Source organism: Canis lupus, chromosome 24 (assembly GCF_048164855.1).
Source record: "Canis lupus baileyi chromosome 24, mCanLup2.hap1, whole genome shotgun sequence".
Taxonomy (NCBI): Eukaryota; Metazoa; Chordata; class Mammalia; order Carnivora; family Canidae; genus Canis; species Canis lupus.
Window position 1 is genome coordinate 25,640,297 of NC_132861.1, and position 20,556 is coordinate 25,660,852.

A 20,556-nucleotide genomic window follows, 5' to 3' on the forward strand; every position below is an offset into this window, starting at 1 on the left:
TATATTTTTCCTTGATAGATATGGCAGTGTGGTGGCAAATTACTGTTTGTCCCTTGCTCTCGTGTTGGACACATCTACCGTCTTGAGGGTTGGCAAGGGAATCCTCCACCCATTTATGTTGGGTCTTCTCCAACTCTAAAGGTGAGTTTTTGGATAAAAGGAGAGCAATCCCTATCAAAATACCATGAGCATTTCTCACAGAGCTGGAACAATCTTAAAATTTGTATGGAACCAGAAAAGACCCCAGATAGCCAAAGGAATGTTGAAAAAGAAAAGCAAACCTGGAGACATCACAGTTCTGGACTTCCTGCTGTATTACAAAGCTATGATCATCAAGACAGTGTGGTAATGGATAAAAGGAAAGAAGCCGAGGGAACTATGAACACCACATGTGCCACATTTATATACCACATGCCATGGTAGTCACTTAACTGTCAGCTTGCTGAATGGGATAAATCTTTTAAGCAGTCATGCCGGCTCTCCCTTTTAGCTTAAGCTGCACTTATTCATGAAACACCTTATGTTTTTGTTTTGTTTTGGTTTTATTTGAGGTATAGTTGATACATAATATTATGTATGTTATATTACTTAACAGGTATACAGTACACAAGTGTTCAACATTTACATACATTATGAAGTGACCACCACAATAAATCTAGCTACAATCTGTCACCATAAAATTGTTACAATATTAACTCTATTCCATATGCTGTGCATTGCTTCCCCTTCCCCTATGACACCCATCTGCCTATTCCTGTCCCCTCTTGCAACCATCAGTTTGTTCTCTGCATCTATGAATCCGTTTCTGTGTTGCTTTGTTTGTTTTGTCTTTTAGATTCCACATAGGAGTGAAATCATATGGTATTTGTCTTTCTCTCCCTTATTTCACTTAATGTAATACCACCCATGTTGTCCATCCAGGTCCATCTATTTCTCCCAATTGGCAAAATTTCATTCTTTTTTATATCTGAGTAATATTCCATTGTGTGTGTGTGTGTGTGTGTGTGTGTGTGTGTGTCTATATACCCCACAACTGTCTTATCTTTCAGTATTATCATTGGACACTTAGGTTGCTTCCATATCTTGGCTATTGTAAATTGTATTATAAATAATGCTGCAATGAACAAAGGGGCACATACATCTTTTTGAATTAGTGTTTTTATACTCTGGATAAATACTCAGAAGTAGAATTGCTAGGTTGTACGGTAGTTCTATTTTTAATTTTTTTAGGAATCGCCATACTATTTTCCATAGTGACTGCACCAATTTGCATTTTCAGAAACAGTACAGGAGGGTTCCCTTTTCTTCATATTCTCACCAACACATGTTATTTCTTGCCTTTTTGACAATAGCCATTCTGATAACTGTGAGGTGATACCTCATTGTAGTTTTAATTTGTGCTTCTCTGATGATTAGTAATGTTAAGTATCTTTTCATGTGTCTATTGGCCACCTGTATGTCTTTGGAGAAATGTCTATTCAGGTCATGTGCCCATTTTTTAATTGGGTTGTTTGTTTTTTAATGCAGTCATATGAGTTCTTTATATATTTTGGTATTAACCCCTGTTTGGTTGGATTATTTGCAACTATCCTCCTATTCAGTAGGATGCCTTTTCATTTTATTGACGGTTTTCTTCACTATACAAAAACTTTTTAGTTTAATGTAGCCTAATTACTTATTTTTCTTTTGTTGCACTTGCCTGGGGAGATAGACCCAAAAAAAAATGTTGTCCAAGAACTTCCTTCCTATATTTTCTTAGGAATTTTATGGTTTCAGGTTTTATATGTAAGCCTTAGTCCATTTTGAGTTTATTTTGTATATGGTATAAAAAAGCAGTCTAGTTTTATTCTTTTGCAAGTAGCTGTCCAGTTTTCCCACATTTTTTGAGGAAACCATCTTTTCCCCCTTTGCCTTCTTTAATAATTGACCATATAAGCCTAGGTTTATTTTTGGCCTATCTGTTCCATTGACATATGTATCTGTTTTTGTGCCAATACTATCCTGTTCTGTTTACTATAGCTTTGTAGTATAGTTTGAAAGCAGAGAGCATGAGACCTTCAGGTTTGTTCTTTCTCAAGATTACTTTGGTTATTCTGGATCTTTTGTGGTTCCACACAAATTTTTAGATTATTTGTTCTTGTTCTATAAAAAATACTATTGGTATTTTGATAGAGATTGTGCTGAATCTGTAAATTACTTTGGGTAGTATGACATCTTAACAATATTGATTCTTCCAATCCATAAGCTATACCATAAGAGTATGGTATATCTTTTCATTTATTTGTATTGTCTTCAATTTCTTTCATCAGTGTCTTATAGTTTTTGAGTATGGGTCTTTCACCACCTTAGTTAAATTTATTTCTAGATTTTTTTGATGCAATTATAAATGTTACTGTTCTTAATTTCTTTTTCTGATAGTTCATTATTAGTATATAGAGATACAACAGACATATATATATATTAGTTTTGTATACTACAACTTTACTGAATTCATTTATTCTAATAGCTTTTTGATAGAGTCTACAGGGTTTTCTATATAAAGTGTTGTCATGTCATCTGCAAATAGTGACAGCTTTACTTCTTCTTTCCCAATTTGGATACTCTTTATTTTTTTCTTGTTTGATTGCCATGGCTAGGACTTCCAACATTAAGTTGAATAAAAGTGACAGGAGTGGGAATCCTTGTCCCAGATCTTAGATGGAAATCTTTTGGCTTTTCATCATTGAGTATGATGTTGGCTTGTGGGCTTGTCGTATATGACCTCCATTATTTTGAAATATGTTCCCTCTATACTCATTTTATTGAGAATTTTTATCATAAATGGATGTTGAATTTCATCAAATGCTTTTTCTGTATCAATTGAGAAAATTATACAATATTTATCTTTCTTTTTATTAATGTGGTGTATCATGTTGACTAATTTGTGGATATTGAACTATCCTTGCATCCCTGGAATGAATCCCCCTTGATCATGGTGTATAAACCTTTCAGTGTATTGTTGAATTCAGCTTGCTGATATCTTGTTGAGGATTTTTGCTGATATCTATGTTCATCGGGGATCTTATTATTTTTTAAGAGTATTCATTGTATCCCATTCCAATTAAGATTTCTATATTGAATGTTCTCCATGAGAAGACATTTCAAGACAAAAAAAAACAAAAACAGGGTTCCCTGGGTGGTGCAGCGGTTTGGCACCTGCCTTTGGCCCAGGGCGTGATCCTGGAGACCCGGGATCGAATCCCACATCGGGCTCCCAGTGCATAGAGCCTGCTTCTCCCTCTGCCTGTGTCTCTGCCTCTCTCTCTCTCTCTCTCTGACTATCATAAATAAATAAAAATTTAAAAAAAATTAAAAAAACAAAACAAAACAAAACTGCCACTCTGTGGGAAAGTAGTTAAAAGGAAAATATCGGCTTCTGTTACTTACACAAAGTAAAATATTATTTTTTTTGGTCTGAAAAGTTAATCATATTAGGAGTTTGTGTATTAAAATCAGTTTTGAACAATGCTTGCAAAAGATTAATATCTTTTGTTCCTCAAACCAGGGGCAAACCAGAAAAGCTTCACACAGAGGCTAAATGTCCTACTGCTAGGGATATGAAGTCCTCTATTCCTGACTGAGCAGCTTTAAGTTTCTTTAGTTGGGCTGCTTTCATAAATTCTAAGAGCATAGGAGTCTGATTCCATTCATTTTCTGGAACCCTTAACCAAGTCAAAAGCAGAAGTTTATTATTTGATGCAGGTACAACTCAGGACAGTTCCTTAAGGGGAAGTAGATAATAGAAGCAGAGATGGAAAGACCTTAGGAATGAACACAGCTTCCTAACTAGCCAAATTGTCATAGAAATGGCCAAATGGAGCCCCAGCTACAAAAGGACATGAGATTAAAATATTCACAATAAAACCAAGAGCACCAAATTAACAACAGACCTGACTGGCATGGCAGGAAAAGAGTGCCCTTGGAGCTGGACTCATAATCACGAAGAATTCATGAAAAGTCACATTGATTCATGAAGGTTTGTGCTATAAGGAAAAGGAAAATCGTTGAGAGGGAAATCTTTATCCATTCTGAAAATTAACTGTACATATTGTAAAAACAACCCGATAAGTGTAACATTCAGTTTACACTTCATGAGTGCCTAGAGTGTGCCAGGCACTATTTTTCCCTCCAGCTCTAGTATCATCCACTTCAACCACTGTGTGCCAGTGGTTTACATTTATTTATCCAGCTCATCTGTCTTCTCTGAGCTTCCGACTTTGATGGGCAGTTGTCCCCTAGAATTAATCTTCTCAATGGCCCTCCAGCATGTCAAATTCAATGTAGTCAAAGCTGAACTTTGGAACTTCTTCTCAAAAGCAATATCTTTTCCTATATTCTGTTTGCCCATGAATGAACCTGAGGGGGTTGTAAGGGTAGTCTTCTCCCTTCCCGCCCCCCCCCCCCCCCCTTACCAAGTCGTGAAGATTCTAGTTCATACATATCTCTGAAATCCATTCCTTTCTATGCTCTGTGCAGGTCCCCAAGTCTCTCCCACAGGTATTAAATAGCCTCCTACTTGGCTCTCTGCCATCGGATGCCACCCCTCCATTCCATCCTCTGCCCACTATCGACATCATTCCCCTGAAAATTAAACTGGTTGTCTGTAGCTGCTTAAAATCTTTTGAAGACTCTCAGCTAAAGGATAAAGTTAAAAATCCTTTAAAAAGAAGCATAATAGGGGCATCTGGGTGGCTCAGTGGTTGAGCGTCTACCTTCAGCTCAGGTCATGATCCTGGAGTCCTTGGATCGAGTCCCACATCAAACTCTCCGCAGGGAGCCTGCTTTTCTCCCTCTGCCTATGTCTCTGCCTCTCTCTGTGTGTCTCTCGTGAATAAATAAATATCTTTAAAAAATAAAGAAGCATAATAATGATAGCTAACACTTTTTGAGTGCTTAGTGTATATCAGACACTAAATGTTTCTTAATTTTCACAAAACACAACAAAGTAAATTGTGGAAAACTACTCCTAGGATTCCAAATGCACCATGATTTGTCATACTTCTTTTGGGTTTCTCTTTGCTCTTAATGCTATTCCCACATAATTAACCACTTCCTTTAAGACTGAATTGTCCCATGCCCCTGCATGGTACCCCTCTGGCCCTCTCCATCCCAAATGCTTTAAATGTACCTTCTTTTTGTTGCTGTAACCTTATGTGTGTTCATTTAATTCTTGATGTTCATTAGTGTCTAGAAGACAGGGGCTGTGTCTAGTTTTGGATGAATTTGCAAAAATTAAAAATAGCTAGCAATAATATATGTGTTCTCAGGACACCTAGGTGGCTCAGCAGTTGGGCACATCTGCCTTCAGCTCGGTGTGATCCTGGAGTACTGGAATCAAGCCCCATATCAGGCTTCCTGCATGGAGCCTGCTTCTCCCTCTGCCTGTGTCTCTGCCTCTCTCTCTCTCTCTCTCTCTCTGTCTCTCATGAATAAATAAAATCTTAAAAAAAAAAAAAAATATATATATATATATATATATATATATATATATATATATATATATATGTATGTGTGTTCTTTTATGATACTACCACATAAAACTCTTCCATGGGCTTTTGCAACAGCATGCCCTTGTTCACCCATGTTCACTCTATGGTAGTTATAGCCTAGGAGAATTTTAATTTTCTACTCCTGCTGTAAAACAGGGATCAGCAACTATGGCCTGTGGACCAAATCCAGCCCTTTTCAGTAAAGTTATATTGGAGCACCACCCCACCCATTTGTTTGCATATCATGTTCAGCTACTTTCTCACTACAACAACAGAGCTGAATAGTTCCTTCAGAAACTGTGTAGCCCACTGTGCCAAAGATACTTACCCTCTGGTCTTTAATAGAGAAGATTGGCTAATGAACCATGTAGAAGACCAAGGGACTAGATTGAGGATGTACTAAATCTGTTATATTCGTGCTTGCATGCATTCATTCAGTTAAACCTTAGAAGATAGATCTATGTCAGTTATCACAATGTCAGCTTATTTTATTGCTTTTCCTTAAAGTACATCAACTGTGGAAAATATCCAACTAATTCTGGGTTATAGCAAAATGGTTCTACTATAGTTGGAACATGATCCAAAAAGCCACTTGCAAAAAAAATGTGTTTTATTCAACAGAGTTATTGTTTTTTTGTGATGGTTTTCGAAATGAGCCTTTTCCCCACACATTGCTGATAGTGCGGTTCTAATAGAAAGAGATTGTTGTAGGTGAGTGAGCATCAGTGTCCAGCCAGCCTCTCCTAAGCTCTTCCTGGGCTTCATCTTCTTCCTCTAGAAGCAGAATAGAACATGTGATCTTAGAATATATGATCTTAAGCTCAGTGATGTCACATTCTGTCCATCCCTTCTTGATGAACATGGATGACATTTTATCCTTAGCAATTGACGTGGTAGAGTCCTTAGCTCACTTGCATTTGTTTGATTAAATATCAGGTGCCTTTAATAGGAGTTTGTTACATGTTGGTCATATTTTGTGTGTCTAAGATGGGCTGTTTATGGCATTGCTGATAATTTTCTTTTTCATAATGATATTTTCTTTTTTACAGAATTATGTTAGAGTTGTAGAGGTTTGGTGGGATGAATATAAAGACTACTTCTATGCTAGTCGTCCTGAATCAAAGGCATTACCATATGGAGATATATCTGAGCTGAAAAAATTTCGAGAAGATCACAACTGCAAAAGTTTCAAATGGTTCATGGAAGAAATAGCTTATGATATAACTTCACACTACCCTCTACCTCCCAAAAATGTCGAATGGGGAGAAGTAAGTACCATCCGGTATTCAGATCTCAAAATGTGTGTGTTTTTAGAGGCTCAGTTTGGGTGAAGGCAGAAGGAGATTGGAAAATATGTGAGTGAAAGAGAATTCTTGGGGCAAAGTTTCTCTAAAAACTGTCTGGTAACCTACCCCACCTTTCTATTGGACCATTAACATCTCCCCTGATGTCCCAACCACTGTGTCCCCTGCTCTCAGCTTTCAGACTTCTGGCTCTCCATCGTAGAATGCTGTCCACTCCCTGCAGCTCCTATCCTTTCCCTGCCCCTTACTCCAACTCCCTTTTCCTAATTCTAATTTATCCTATTGCTCTCAATTTAGAGATATCAATTCTGAAAAGCCTTTCTTACTCTTCCCCACTCCATTAGAAAGATTGAGTTCTTGATCTTTCCATGGGTTCTCAGTAACACTCATGATTGCCTATCCCTCAGCCAGTCTCCATGCTTAACACCTGGTTCATGATTGTGTCCCAGTGGATTAATGCGGAGACCCCCATATACAGTAGGGACTCAAACAGTGCTTGTCAAATGAATGAATGAATGAATGAATGAATGGTAACTGAGAAGAAGTAAAGTCAGGCCAAGGCATTGATTGGTGGTGTCATTTGTTTCTTCAGACTTGTTTTTATAACCTCATTTCTGATTTCATTCACCCATGAGCCTTATGCTGCTGCCTCATGGGCATATTAAACATGCCATGAACTTTCAAAACTAGGTACTGTTGCTTAATAATGTATTCAGCAACTAGTGGTCAAAGGCCTGCTATGTGCCAGTTGGTCTTCTACACATGAAACAAAACAAGCAGGTCCCTTTCATTAGGGGAAAGGTCTCTCTCCTTGGGTGAGTGGGGGAAAGAGACAACAACAGTGAAGACAAAGAAGGTAATGGTGGATGGTGGTAAGACCTACAAGGGAAATAAATGGGTGATGTTCAGGAGGATGCAGGGACAGATTAAGGAAAGCTTCTTTGAAGAGGTGACATTTAATCTGAGATCTGAATGACAAACCAGAGAGTCAGGAGAAAGTGTTCCAAGGAAAGAAAATGGTAAGGTTGGAGGCTCTGAGCCAAGAATGCTTTGCCTTTGGGATAATCAGAAGAGAGGAGATTAATGAGGAGGGAGGCTTTTATCCTATGGGTGTAGAAAGCCATGGAAGGGTTTTAAGCAGGTAACATAAGTTGATTTATGCTTTGCTTTTTAATTACCCTGTCATGAGAGCCTGGAGTAGAAACAAGGATGCCAGTTAGGAAACTAGTAGGGTAGTTCAGTGAGAAGCAGTGGTAGCTGAGACCAGGATTGTCAAAAATGGAACAGAGAGAAGCAGACAAATGAGATACATAATTCATCTAGAGGCAATCACTAATGGATGGGGATGTGAAGGATATGGGCCAATTTTGATTTTTGTGGGGTATTTTTTTTAGATTTTATTTATTTATTCATGAGAGACACAGAGAGAGGGAGGCAGAGACTTAGGTAGAGGGAGAGGCAGCCTTCATGCAGGGAGCCTGATGTGGGACTCCATCCTGGGACTCCAGGATCACACCCTGAGCCAAAGGCAGACACTCAACCGTTGAGCCACCCAGGCGTCCCACCAGTTCTGTTTTTTATTTGAGTAGCTGCTGAGGTGGCAGCCGAGATGGGGACGCTGGTAGAGGGGATAAGGGGGAAGCGTTGGGGAATGGCAAGTTCTTTACTGGTGTTCTGGTCGTATGAAGTGCCTGTGAGACACCCAGGGGCAGCTGTCAAGTAGTTATTAGACTAGGTGATATTGAAGCCCAGAGATGGAAGTACATTTGAATCCATCAGCAGGTAGATTGTTTCATGAAACTGAATGAACTCACTTAGGGAGAAAATATAGATAAAAGAAGACAGGATCTGTCCCTAAGGAATTCCAACATTTTGGGTTTGGAAATAAAAGAAGCCAACACTTAATGCTGTGCTCCTCTTGGTTTAATATCTTTCCCCCCACCCCTCATACTCTTACTTCACCTCTGTTTCTGTTATAGCAAGTTGTGTTTGACTCCTAACTAAACCATGAGCACCTGAAGTCCAGACCACATTTTGGTTATCTTTTAATCTCCAAGGACTCCTGATTAGTACAGTGCCATCTACATAAAGAGAATGAATCCTCTTGGTGATCTTGTTCAGTCTCATAGCCTTAAAACCGTCTTCATGCTGATGACTCTCAAATTTCTATCTCCAGCCCAAATCTCTCTCCCAGAGCCCACACAAGTGCATTCAACATGCTACTTGATGTCTCCACATGAATGCTAAACTGTTGTCCACTTTTTGGTTCTTTGTTCATTTTTGTAGATCAGAGGGCTTGAGACTGTTTACTGCATTGACAGCATGGGGAAGACAAATGGAGGCTTTGTTGAACTAGGACCCTGCCACAGGATGGGAGGCAATCAGGTGAATAACCACACTTCTATGTTTTCATAGTCTGCTGCATTGGGGCAGCCAGTCTTTATGATCACAGGATTTAGTATGCTTTTTAATTTGCTAATTCTGTCTGTAAAAAAAACTGACAGTGCTAAAGCATTTACTTAGATGAGGGAGATGATAGCAGTATTAGGTTTTCACATAAGCAATCCAAATCTAGAATTTGTATCTGACATAAGAGATTAGAATATAGTCCTATGTGAGTATATAAATAACCATGTATAGCCTAGCTTTCTAATAATTTTATTTGCAAGTACTCTTCAGTATTCCACATTTCCCACTAATAAGCTGGGATGTTACTGCCAGGAAGGCATATTTCACTAGTAATATTTTCTTATTTCCTTATGTGGGTATATTGTTCTTGTTTCTGATTAGGATTATGAAACCTCATCAGCATTGTTTCCACTTTTTCATCTGCTTACACTGTGGATACATAATAAATATGTGTTAATGACCCATTCTATATCTAAGAGGCTAAAGAACATAATCTTTTAATATTTTAAGTGTTAGCAGGAGTCTTCCCTAATATCAAAATGAATATAGTTTCTATCTTGGGACATAGAATTCTAAATATACAGAAAAATTATTTAAAAATAAGATAATCATTGAGTTTAATTATGAGTTAAGTTTTTAAAAAAAATAATGTATATAAGCAGAGAGAGTGCCTTGTTATTTTCTTTTTTTTTTTTTTAATAGCTTTTTCGAATCAACGAAGCAAATCAACTCATGCAGTATGACCAGTGTTTAACAAAGGGGCCTGATGGATCAAAAATTATGATTACACACTGTAATCTAAATGAATTTAAGGAATGGCAGTACTTCAAGGTATTGTGCACTTCAAGTCCTGAAATAATATTGTTTGCTATTTCATTTTAATACCATCTACCATCTGGAATTTAGATGTATAAATCTGAAAACCTGCATTCAAAATGACTTGCATTTGCCTTTCATTTAGCCATTTGTTTCCCTGAGCACTGAGTGACTCCTTCTTTCCATAAAGAAACATCACTTTCATTCTCTGGTGCAAGGTTGTCATGTAATGAGGTCACAGAATATCAACCAAGACCCACTGCTAATTTCAGCAGCATGGGAAAACCTGTTCTGTGATGCAATTATCACCATTGTTCTAATATCAAAATCTGATTTTTTAAACCTAAATGAGTCATTCATTAAAGTAAAATTATTAAAAAGTTATATATATTACTGAAATTATATATGTATAAAAATTTTTATATATTGCATTTATATTTCATGTTGTCCAGCAGGTGGAGATAGAGACAAACAAATAACACTTAGAAGTCTGAGACTTCGCAACTTCTTTATTGCAACTGGGTAAATACTGCCTGTTGCTTGCTTTAAAGGTCATGTTTAGTTTTTCACTTGACATCAGCCACAGGAGCAGTTTTTCTCTTTTAGCTATGAATATTCAAAGTTCTTTGCCAAGTTGAAGATCCCAACATGTAAATGTATTTATGGATAATTTTCAGTGTCTAGACTTGACTAAATCAATTTATTGTGAGATGCAGAGTTGAGAAAGCTGCCCCAAACTGAAAGAACCTGGCAAACCTCAACTTTATTTTCTCATCTAGTAGTTGGTATCATACTGTGTCTGTCTTACAGATGTCTTACTTATTTGCAATGTAGTGATGTTATTATGACCCAGCTTTATGTTTTCAGTTATCATCATTCATAAGTACTTATTATGAAGTGGGAAGTATGTGTCAGTTGCTGATTTTTTTCTTATAACAACTTAGGAAGGAGAAGATTAACACAAACCCGGAAGAACAGAGCATTTATTTCCACAAAGAAAGATGAATAATTAACAATAAATGATGGCAGTCAGTGAGAACAGTATTAATAAAATAGTAAAAGAAGGCTATTGCAGACCAGAAACTATCATCCAGAGTAATTCAGTATATTTTAGATATTTCAAAGGCCACAGCATTGAATATACATTTGTGCCTCAGACATTACTAAATATTCCTTAGGGCCCGATGATGTGGTGGCTTAAAAAAGAAATCAAAGCACATCATACTCTAATGGCAGAGGGACACCTGGGTGGCTCAGCAGTTGAGCATCTGCCTTTGGCTCAGGGTGTGATCCTGGGGTCATGGGATTGAGTCCCGTATTAGGCTCCCTGCCAGAAGCCTACTTCTCCCTCTGCCTATGTCTCTCAAGAATTAATAAATAAAATCTGGGATCCCTGGGTGGCGCAGCGGTTTGGCGCCTGCCTTTGGCCCAGGGCGCGATCCTGGAGACCCGGGATCAAATCCCACGTCGGGCTCCCGGTGCATGGAGCCTGCTTATGTCTCTGCCTCTCTCTCTCTCTGTGTGACTATCATAAATAAATAAAAATTAAAAAAAAAAAATAACAAAAAAGAAAGAAAACATTTAAAAATAAATAAATAAAATCTTTTTTAAAAAAATACTGTAATGGCAGGGCAGCCCTGGTGGCGCAGCAGTTTGGCGCCGCCTGCAGCCTGGGGTGTGATCCTGGAGACCCGGGATCGAGTCCCACATCGGGCTCCCTGCTTCTCCCTCTGTTTGTGTCTCTGCCCCTCTCTCTCTGTGTCTATGAATAAAAAAATAAAATCTTAAAAAAAATATTCTAATGGCAGAAAAGAAAAAACCACAGAAATGAAAATAAGCAACATGTCATAGGTTAACAAAAGAGAGATTAATAGGAGGAATTATTTAGGATGAGTTTCATAGAGGAAGTATCATTGTACCAAGTCTTGAGATATAAAAAGTCTTTTAATAAAGGATAAGTAAGAAAACTGGGTGAGCAAAGGCACGGAATGAAAGTGTGTAGAAAACTCTGGGAATCATGTTTAGTTTAGTCTCCCTAAATTGTAGTCCACCTGAAAGAACACTAGCTTCATTTTGTAAGTTTTGGAGAATGCATGACTTTTTTTGAGCAACACAGTGAAACAATGGATACTTTTAGGAAAATAACTCTGGGAACATTGTGAAGTATGGACTGATAAGCATATAGGTTCATTCAGCAGTTCTCAAACTTTGCAGTCTCTAGATTATCTCCACACTCTTGAAAATTATTGAGGACCCCCCCCAAAGATTTTATTTATCTAGGTCATAGCTAAAAATATTTTCTGAATGGAAATTAAGCCTGAGAAATTTTGTAAATATGTATTTATATGGTATTCTGTTTGTATCTGTATTAATTCATGTAAAAGCTACTACATGTTAATAACATGAATAACAAATTACTATTTTTCAAAAAAAAGAAGAATGGCATTGCTTTAGGATATTGTAAATCCCCTTAAATGTCTGGATTAATAGAAGATCACTGGATTTTCCTACTGCTTCTGCATTCAGTTTGATATGTTGTTTTAGTTAAAGTATATGAGAAAAACCTAGCCTCAAACATGCAGTTAGAAAAGAGAGGGTTAATAGCCTTTTCAGATAATTGTATTCTTTTTTGATGCTACTCCACAGCTAAATAAGTGGTAGTTTCTGAAAAGTTACTTGCAATGTAGAATCTGAAACTATATCAGTGAACATTTTGCCCTAAGTTACATTAAAATCCATTGGTCTGTCTAATGCTCTGAATGGGTCTCTTACCTATGTCTGCTTTTGTAACATCATGCATTGCTTGTTTGAAAAATATTGGCTCACTAAGTTATATAGATCTTCCAGATGTTGACACGTTTTATTATACAGTGTCAAAAAATTACAAATTTAACAACTGATTTCATGGTGACTCTGTCAAGTTCATGGTGGGTACAAGCTTTCTACAACTCTAATTTTGTGAAAAGTCAAATCCTATCAGTGGCAGCAAGTACTGTCAGGTTAGTGTTGCTGTTTTTAAGTGATAGGCTTACTTCATTTTCTAGAAAATGTCTACCCAGTCCCAAGTTTGAATAATCATGATTTGTCTAGAGTTATCCTTTCAAGTCAAAATGACATTACATGAGAAAAAGCACCTAATTGGACTCTCAGGTCAAACAAGGGTATATGTGCTTTCCTTTAAGAAAACCACTGTACCTCACTATACCAAAGTGTTTTATGCATACTATCCATTTCATCTCCGAATATTTTTTTTAAGATTTTATTTATTTATTCATGAGACACAGAGGTAGAGATATAGGCAGAGGGAGAAGCAGGCTTCCAGTAGGGAGCCCAGTGCAGGACTTGATCCCAGGACCCTGGGATCATGACCTGAACCAAAGGCAGATGCTCAACCACTAGCCACCCAGGCATCCCTCATCTCCAAATTTTTTTAAAAGTATATTCATGGGTAGAGGTGCCTGGGTAGCTCAGTTGGTTGAGCATCTGGCTCTTGGTTTCAGCTCAAGTCATGATCTCATAGGTCATGAGACCAAGCCCCACATTGAGCTCTGCACTCAGTGGTGAGTCTGCTTGAGATTCATTTCCTCTGCCTTTTCCCCTACTAATAAGTTTTACTGTTTCATCACAGACATCTTTAAGTAAAACTAGCATTTTAGCTGTGGCTGTATGGCCATGAATAATGAGACTCCTAGCACACGTATGTCACTGCTTGATTTATGCTCAGGGCCCAGCACTTCCACCTGCCATTTCTTTTGTACCATCAGTATAAACATCAGTGCAACGAAAAAGGCAAATGGGGTTATTATAAACATAGTTTTGACTTTACAAACTCAATCATAGTCTAAGGATTACAGTATGAGAAGCCCTGAGCTATACTGAAGATATCTACAACAGAGGATGAGGGCTAACCTAAGCCATATGCAATGGGCCTGGGGAGGTATAGATCAGAGACATTGCAAATATCAGTCCTCGGTGACTGCTACAATTTGAATGAGTGAAGGAAAGTGGAGCATGAAATGTCTCTGTCCTGAGGACTGGAAGGATGATTTGCCATTAACCAGGATGGGAATTGAAGAAGTAGGTTTGGAGGAGAAGACAGAATTGAAGTTTTGTATACCATTGAATCTGAGGTACCAGGTACCAGCGGTACATTATGATTTAACAATAAAGGGGCTTACAAGACTGACAATCAGGAAAAATCCAAAGTCTGAGGTATGTTTGGTTTAAGCCACCCGATTTGCTTGGATTATCTTCTTGGGAAAGCCAGGTAATGACTTCTAATGTCAGTGATACCAAAAAGAGTACAAATTTAAAATTCCTTTGTCCTTTGTTTTGCAGAGTCTGCACAGATTTACTCACATTCCTTCAGGAAAGTGCTTAGATCGCTCAGATGTCCTACATCAAGTGTTCATCTCCAATTGCGACTCCAGTAAAATGACTCAAAAGTGGGAAATGAACAACATCCATAGTGTTTAGAAAAAATAAAAGGAACCAATAACCTACCTACTGACACGTACATTTATACAGGACTGAAAATCGCCTGAAACCTGCTGCAACTATTATTAACTCTGTACAGCTCCGAACCCAGAACCTCCTGATCAGTTTGAAGGACGTTGATAAACTGTGATTTTACAATAACATTATCATCTGCAGTTACTGTTTACAAAACTGCTTTTACCTTAAACTTTGTAGATGTTTACATCTTTTTTTGTTTTAAGATGATGTTGGTAATTTGTGCATTTAGCTCTGTTTTATTTAGAATAGAGTTAAAAGCATTGTTGTCTTCTTTGGGATTACACTCAGGGGTCTGAAAGGCAGTTTGATTTTTTTTTTTTTTTAACACACTTGAAAAAAGGTTGGAGTAACCAGACTTTCATATATAACTTGGTGATTATCAACCTGTTGTGTCTTTATTTAATTTTACATCCTTATGAAGCACTGCCACAGGTTCTTAGCCAAGGTGGCCTTCCTTCACAGTCATGCTGCTTTTTTGAAAGGTGAATTTCAACACATTTAGTGCCTCTTTCATTTCTCAGTATATATTTCAAGAGCTTTTGATGAAATTTATAAGACAGTAATGATGGAATTGTCATCTGTATGAGGAATATTCTTACTTCTCAGAAACGAATTTATGTGCTACCATTTGCTCTGAAATTGAATGTTGTATGGCTTGAAAAAGAAAATACAGTATAGAACATCCAAGGCTATTTCATAGGGTTGAAGATTATATGGCATTAATTCCCTTACTTGTTGGCATTCCCAACACTGTTGATACTGACTCCTAAGATAGCAAAGGGGAACTATCAACTAGAGAAAAATTGTCCACTAGTATCTGGGATTTACTTTTCTCCAATATCTATCACTACAGAAAATTAATCCTTAATTTTGAAACCTTGAAGTGTGCAGGGGTAACAGAAACAATAAAACACCGCTGTAAACACATCAAAGGTTCATTCTGACCAAGGTAAGAATTCCCAAGCCCTTGTTAGATTAAGCCTTACAAAACTCCTGTGCATTATAACCTAAGCTGTGCAGCCTCTGAAGCCAAGAGTAAATGGGTGTTTCATGTATATCTTCATCCAAATGAAATTCCCTCTACATTTTTTTAAATAAAAAAAGGCTATTTAAAAATATAGTTCATTAATAAATATGAACTTCTGTTAAGTTAGCTGTTAGTCCCCTAGTATTTCTTAATTTTTTTTTTTTTAGGAAGCATATTTCTATTAGTATTTTTCCAGTGAAAAGAAGACTTGTCTGGATTTAAACACTTATTTAATAGTAGCTACTATAGGAAAACCAAATAGTGCAACTGGTCAATTCAATTTTAATCTAAATAAGTCTTTTGTTACCCAAAAGATTAAAATGCTACAGAGTACAAAAAAAAAAAAAAAAAAAAAAAGGAAAGAAAGAAAGAAAAAGGAAAAAAAACCTGATGAAGTGGGGAATGGCAAGTAAATTAAGCATTTTTGATCTTGTAATCATGATATCATTACAATGAAAGGAATTTCACAAACTACTGCCAGAGGGAACTGTTTCTAATTAAAGCTTAAAAAAGGAAAGAAAAAAAAAATCTACATTTGTTTAGAAGAAAAGCCTACAAATTTGTTTCTTCCAAGCTTAGCTCCTAAATTTGGAGAGTCAGAGTTAAACATCCTGAACAGTTTTATTTATGATTTTGAATTGTCAATTTATATTTTGCTACTGATCTGTGATCAACCATTTTAACTTTCATTCATCTCTAGGGATGTTTAAAAAGAATACATTTATATATGCTTATATAATTGCAAAATAAATCAACAATAAAAAGGAAACTAAGAGAATTGGTACTTTAATTACTTGTGTCTTTGCAAATAGGCTCCATTTTCCTTGTTGAATAGATTATAACTTGTTAACTATGCATAGGCCTAAGAAAGGTGGCACATAAACTGTGCATGTAAATTTTAAATGGGTATTTTGTGCAATTCGTTGATACTCTATGAAAATGATTCTATATTATTGAAATCAGAAACCTTACCAAACATGAAAAACATCAGAAGCTGCTGCCATATGACTATTTTCTACTGTAGCCTGCTTTGGAAATAATTCACATATCCTTGCTTTGTAAGTTAATAATATCACTATGCATTTCTACACATTTTATAAATTTGATTTATGCAGATTTTGATACACTGTATGTTTCTGTAGAAATTGTATAAAATTCAAATTTTATTAGGGATAATTTTGAGAAGTTTATGTATATCTTAATTCTGGGTTGCTTGTTTTTTAGGTGAGAAAAAATAAAATACTGTATTTTAATCCATGAATTTTTTTTCAGTACTCGTAATCATTTCTAAATTCAAACACTGCATGCTTGAAATAATTTGATTTTAATCTTTATAACACTAACATAATAGCTAAAATATCATATAGTTATATGTTGAATATATGCTTGAATATTAATTATAATTCTGCTTAAAATGTGCTTGGAAAACTTGGAGCTTACATATCGTAGGAAGGTAACATAACATAAAGGTTTATTTTTGCCTCTGGTTGCCTATGTATAGCAATTTTCTTTTTTAAAGTCACTTATTCAATTATAAAAAAACAACTCAGCAACATATCTTTTTTGGCAACGCATTCTTCTATAAAATTGCCCATTGAAAGCAAAAATTTCTTTAAGTCAAAACTCTTTACAATCTGACCAATCAAGTGAGTAGAGAGAAAGGAAACCTACCAAAAAAATAGAAGTAGGCCATAGGACCTTGTGGCACAGTATTCACCATCTCAAGAAAAGATATGGCCGCTAATGTTCCAATAAATGACAGTATTGATTTTAGAAACTTTCAGTTGACTTGGCTATTGTCACATCTTCTAATTCTCAGCTGCTATACCAAAGATCTGAAAAAGTCACATAGGACCAGACTGGAGTAAACGTCTCATCTGTTAAGACACAGTCTTATAGGTATCTTGGGATATATTTTATTTCAGGACAGATTCTAATAAAAAAAAAAAAATCCACTTATAATTCAATGGTAAGTACTTCATCTGAGCCAGGTAACTAGTAGGCCAGCCATTTAGGTATGTGAAAATTAATCTAGGTAAAAGCAGATTTAAAATATCAAGCACTATGAAAATGCCTATCATTCATTAGAATCAGTCAGTTGCAGGAAAATGGACAGAGAATGGTGTTTGTAGTGCACTATTTCCTGGAATTGAGATTAATGGAACGATGGATTCTAAACTAAATCCAATAATTGTTTTGCAATTGTTGACGATTTTGAAATGCCCCTAATTGAGCCCACATCCGAGCAGAGCTGGGATGGGGAGGACGCCTCATTTTCACAATAGAATGATGCTACAATCTGTTCACCTGAATAAATATAGTATGGTGGACTAGTCTGTGTCGAATCTCTGTTCCACTACAAATTACTCATGTAACCTTGGAAAGTTATTGAACCTTTGCACCTCAGTCTTCCCATTTGCAAACTGGGGAGAATAATTGTGCCTATTTTGTGGGATTTTGCTAATATTGTATGAATATATATAAAGTGTTTAGGATAGCTCCCAGCATATAGTCACAGTAATAAATATTAGCTGTAATGATCTGGTTTCAAAGCCTTAAATTTTGTTTTTAATCAGAAGACAGGGACACTGCAAGCTCTATATAAAGGCTACATGTGTGTACCTATGTTTCATATGTGAGAGAACACTACCCACACTTTACGAATGAAGCTCAGAAGTTAAGCTGCTGCTTAAATTGGGGTAAAATGTTTATCCTTAAGGGAATAAATGATCTCTACTTCACATCACTTACATAGCATGTGTAAAATATAGTTTTTAGCAGTCTGATTTAACCCTTGGGTAGAACTAAGTGCATCTTGAAGAATGTTTAAGAAAATGTCTTTAAGTGGAATATCTCAGGTTTTTTATATGGGCAAATAAACTCCAATTTAATGTTTAAATGTACAAAGCAAAACTAAAACTTTTCGTAGAAAATACAACTGGACTTCCATGACATAGTAATTGGTATTGGGCTTACCCTGCTATCCTAAACAACTATAAAGTATAAAATATATGGGCTGTTTTGATGAATTGGATTAAAGGCAAAGGAGACAGATACTTTCCTTGCAAAGGAAACATGCAAGGTGAACCTCAGGTTTACCATGTCTGTCTGTCTGTCTGGGAGAACTTTCATGATCATGGTACAGGAAAATGGAGCTCAAACAGAGGTGACACTGGTGAGCTGAGGAGGCAGACAATAGAGTTAGGTGCTGCTGAGACAGCTGGAATTTACAGGGGTTACCAGAGGGAAGTGCACTTGAACACCAGGAGATTGGTACAGGAATTTTTATAACACTGCCATTTACAATGGCAAAAACCCCAAGAACAACTTAAATACTCATAATCATTACACTGCAATGAGCATGAAGTACTTATAAACAAGTCAGTCAGGATAATGTTAACAAGTCAGGATAATGTTAAGTGAAGAAAGCAATTCCCAAGACGTCATTAGCAAATATTTTTTGTAAAATCAAAGGCAACTAAAACAAGAAGTCACATATATATATATATATATATATATATATATATGTAATAGATTAAATACCTTGTCCAAGTTCAAATTTAGTGTTAAGAGTCAAGGACATAAAGTTAAGGACATAAACAACTCTATCAGTACCTCCGGAACCATGTGGGAAGAATTTCTATTTGTGTTTTACACGCAATGTAGTTTTCCTTTCTACCTTGACTTTCAAAAATCTCAGAATTGGGTTCCTCAAAAAATTAAAAATAGAACTACCCTACGATCTAGTAATCAACTACTGGGTATTTACCCAAAAAATACAAACACTAATTTAGAGGGAAACATGCACCCCTATTTTTATTGCAGCTATTTACAGCTGCAATTTATTGCAGCTATTTATTGCGTTATTTACAATAGCCAAGATATGGAAGCAGCACAAGTGTCCACTGATAGATGAATGGATAAAGATGTGTGTGTGCACATGCGTGTGTATATAAAATGGAATATTACTCAGCCATAAAAAAGAAAATCTTGCCATTTGCAACAACATGGACGGAGCTAGATAGTACAATGCTAAGCAAAGTAAGTCAGAGAAAGACAAATACCATATGACCTCACTTGTATGTGTAATTTAAGAACCAAACCAGTGAACAAAGGAAAAAACACAAACCAAGAAACAGACTTAAAAAACTAATGGTTGCCGAGGGGAGGTGCATAGGGAATGGGTGAAACAGGAGATGATGATTAAAGAGTACACTTATCATGATGAAAAAATAAAATGATTTTAAAAATCTCAACTGAAAAAAAAAATCTCAACTGAATCAGATACTCCTACCACAGCAACTATCTTAACCCATACGTATTGGTATGTATATTTTTAGCTAATATTTATTATTAATTATCTCTTGCCACTCAGGTAAGTGTCTTATATTACTGTATTTAATCCTCAAAATTTCTAACTTTATAGATGAGGAAATTGAAAGGTTGTATGACTTGTCTGATGTTACCAAACCAGTAAGAAACAGAGACCTATTCAAACTCTAATCCGAGTCCCAAGTATAAACTCTTCATCTCATCTCATTCTTAATCTTTATAACCTTGTTTTTCCCTTTGTCTGTTTGTACTTTAAGTAATCTCTATGCCCAATGTGGGGCTCAAATTCATGACCCCAGAATCAAGTGTTGCATGCTCTATCTACCAACCGAGTCAGCCAGGTGCCCCGTCTGTATTTTAATTTATCCTTTGTATAAGCCATCTCATTTTTATTGGAAAAATGTGAAGAATCAAAGAATAACAAAAGTAAATGAATTAGTGTTTTATTATCTTACCTGATGTCCTAGTTGACTGCCACATCTTCCTGAAGGAATGAGACTGGATCAGTTGACATAAAAGATCAATTCCAGTTCTTAAGTTTGATGCTCCATGTTGCTTAAATGTTTCTTTTCTTCTAATATAACGCTCTGTGTTCCTAAGCCTACTATTCCATAGATATGCTAAC

General features: G+C 36.4%; 1 protein-coding gene across 7 annotated transcripts in view; it reads left to right on the forward strand.

Annotated features, from left to right (window-relative positions):
- GALNT7 (polypeptide N-acetylgalactosaminyltransferase 7) overlaps window positions 1-16,860 on the forward strand; it is a 136,062-nt gene extending 119,202 nt beyond the window's left edge. For all 7 annotated transcript variants that reach the window (XM_072795988.1, XM_072795987.1, XM_072795990.1 and 4 more), the window contains 5 exons: window positions 19-141; window positions 6,578-6,796; window positions 9,119-9,217; window positions 9,944-10,072; window positions 14,396-16,860. In XM_072795988.1, the coding sequence (XP_072652089.1) occupies window positions 19-141; window positions 6,578-6,796; window positions 9,119-9,217; window positions 9,944-10,072; window positions 14,396-14,533 (708 nt within the window). In that variant the 3' untranslated portion in view covers window positions 14,534-16,860. The remainder of the gene's footprint in view (window positions 1-18; window positions 142-6,577; window positions 6,797-9,118; window positions 9,218-9,943; window positions 10,073-14,395) is intronic.
- Window positions 16,861-20,556: the final 3,696 nt, after the last annotated feature.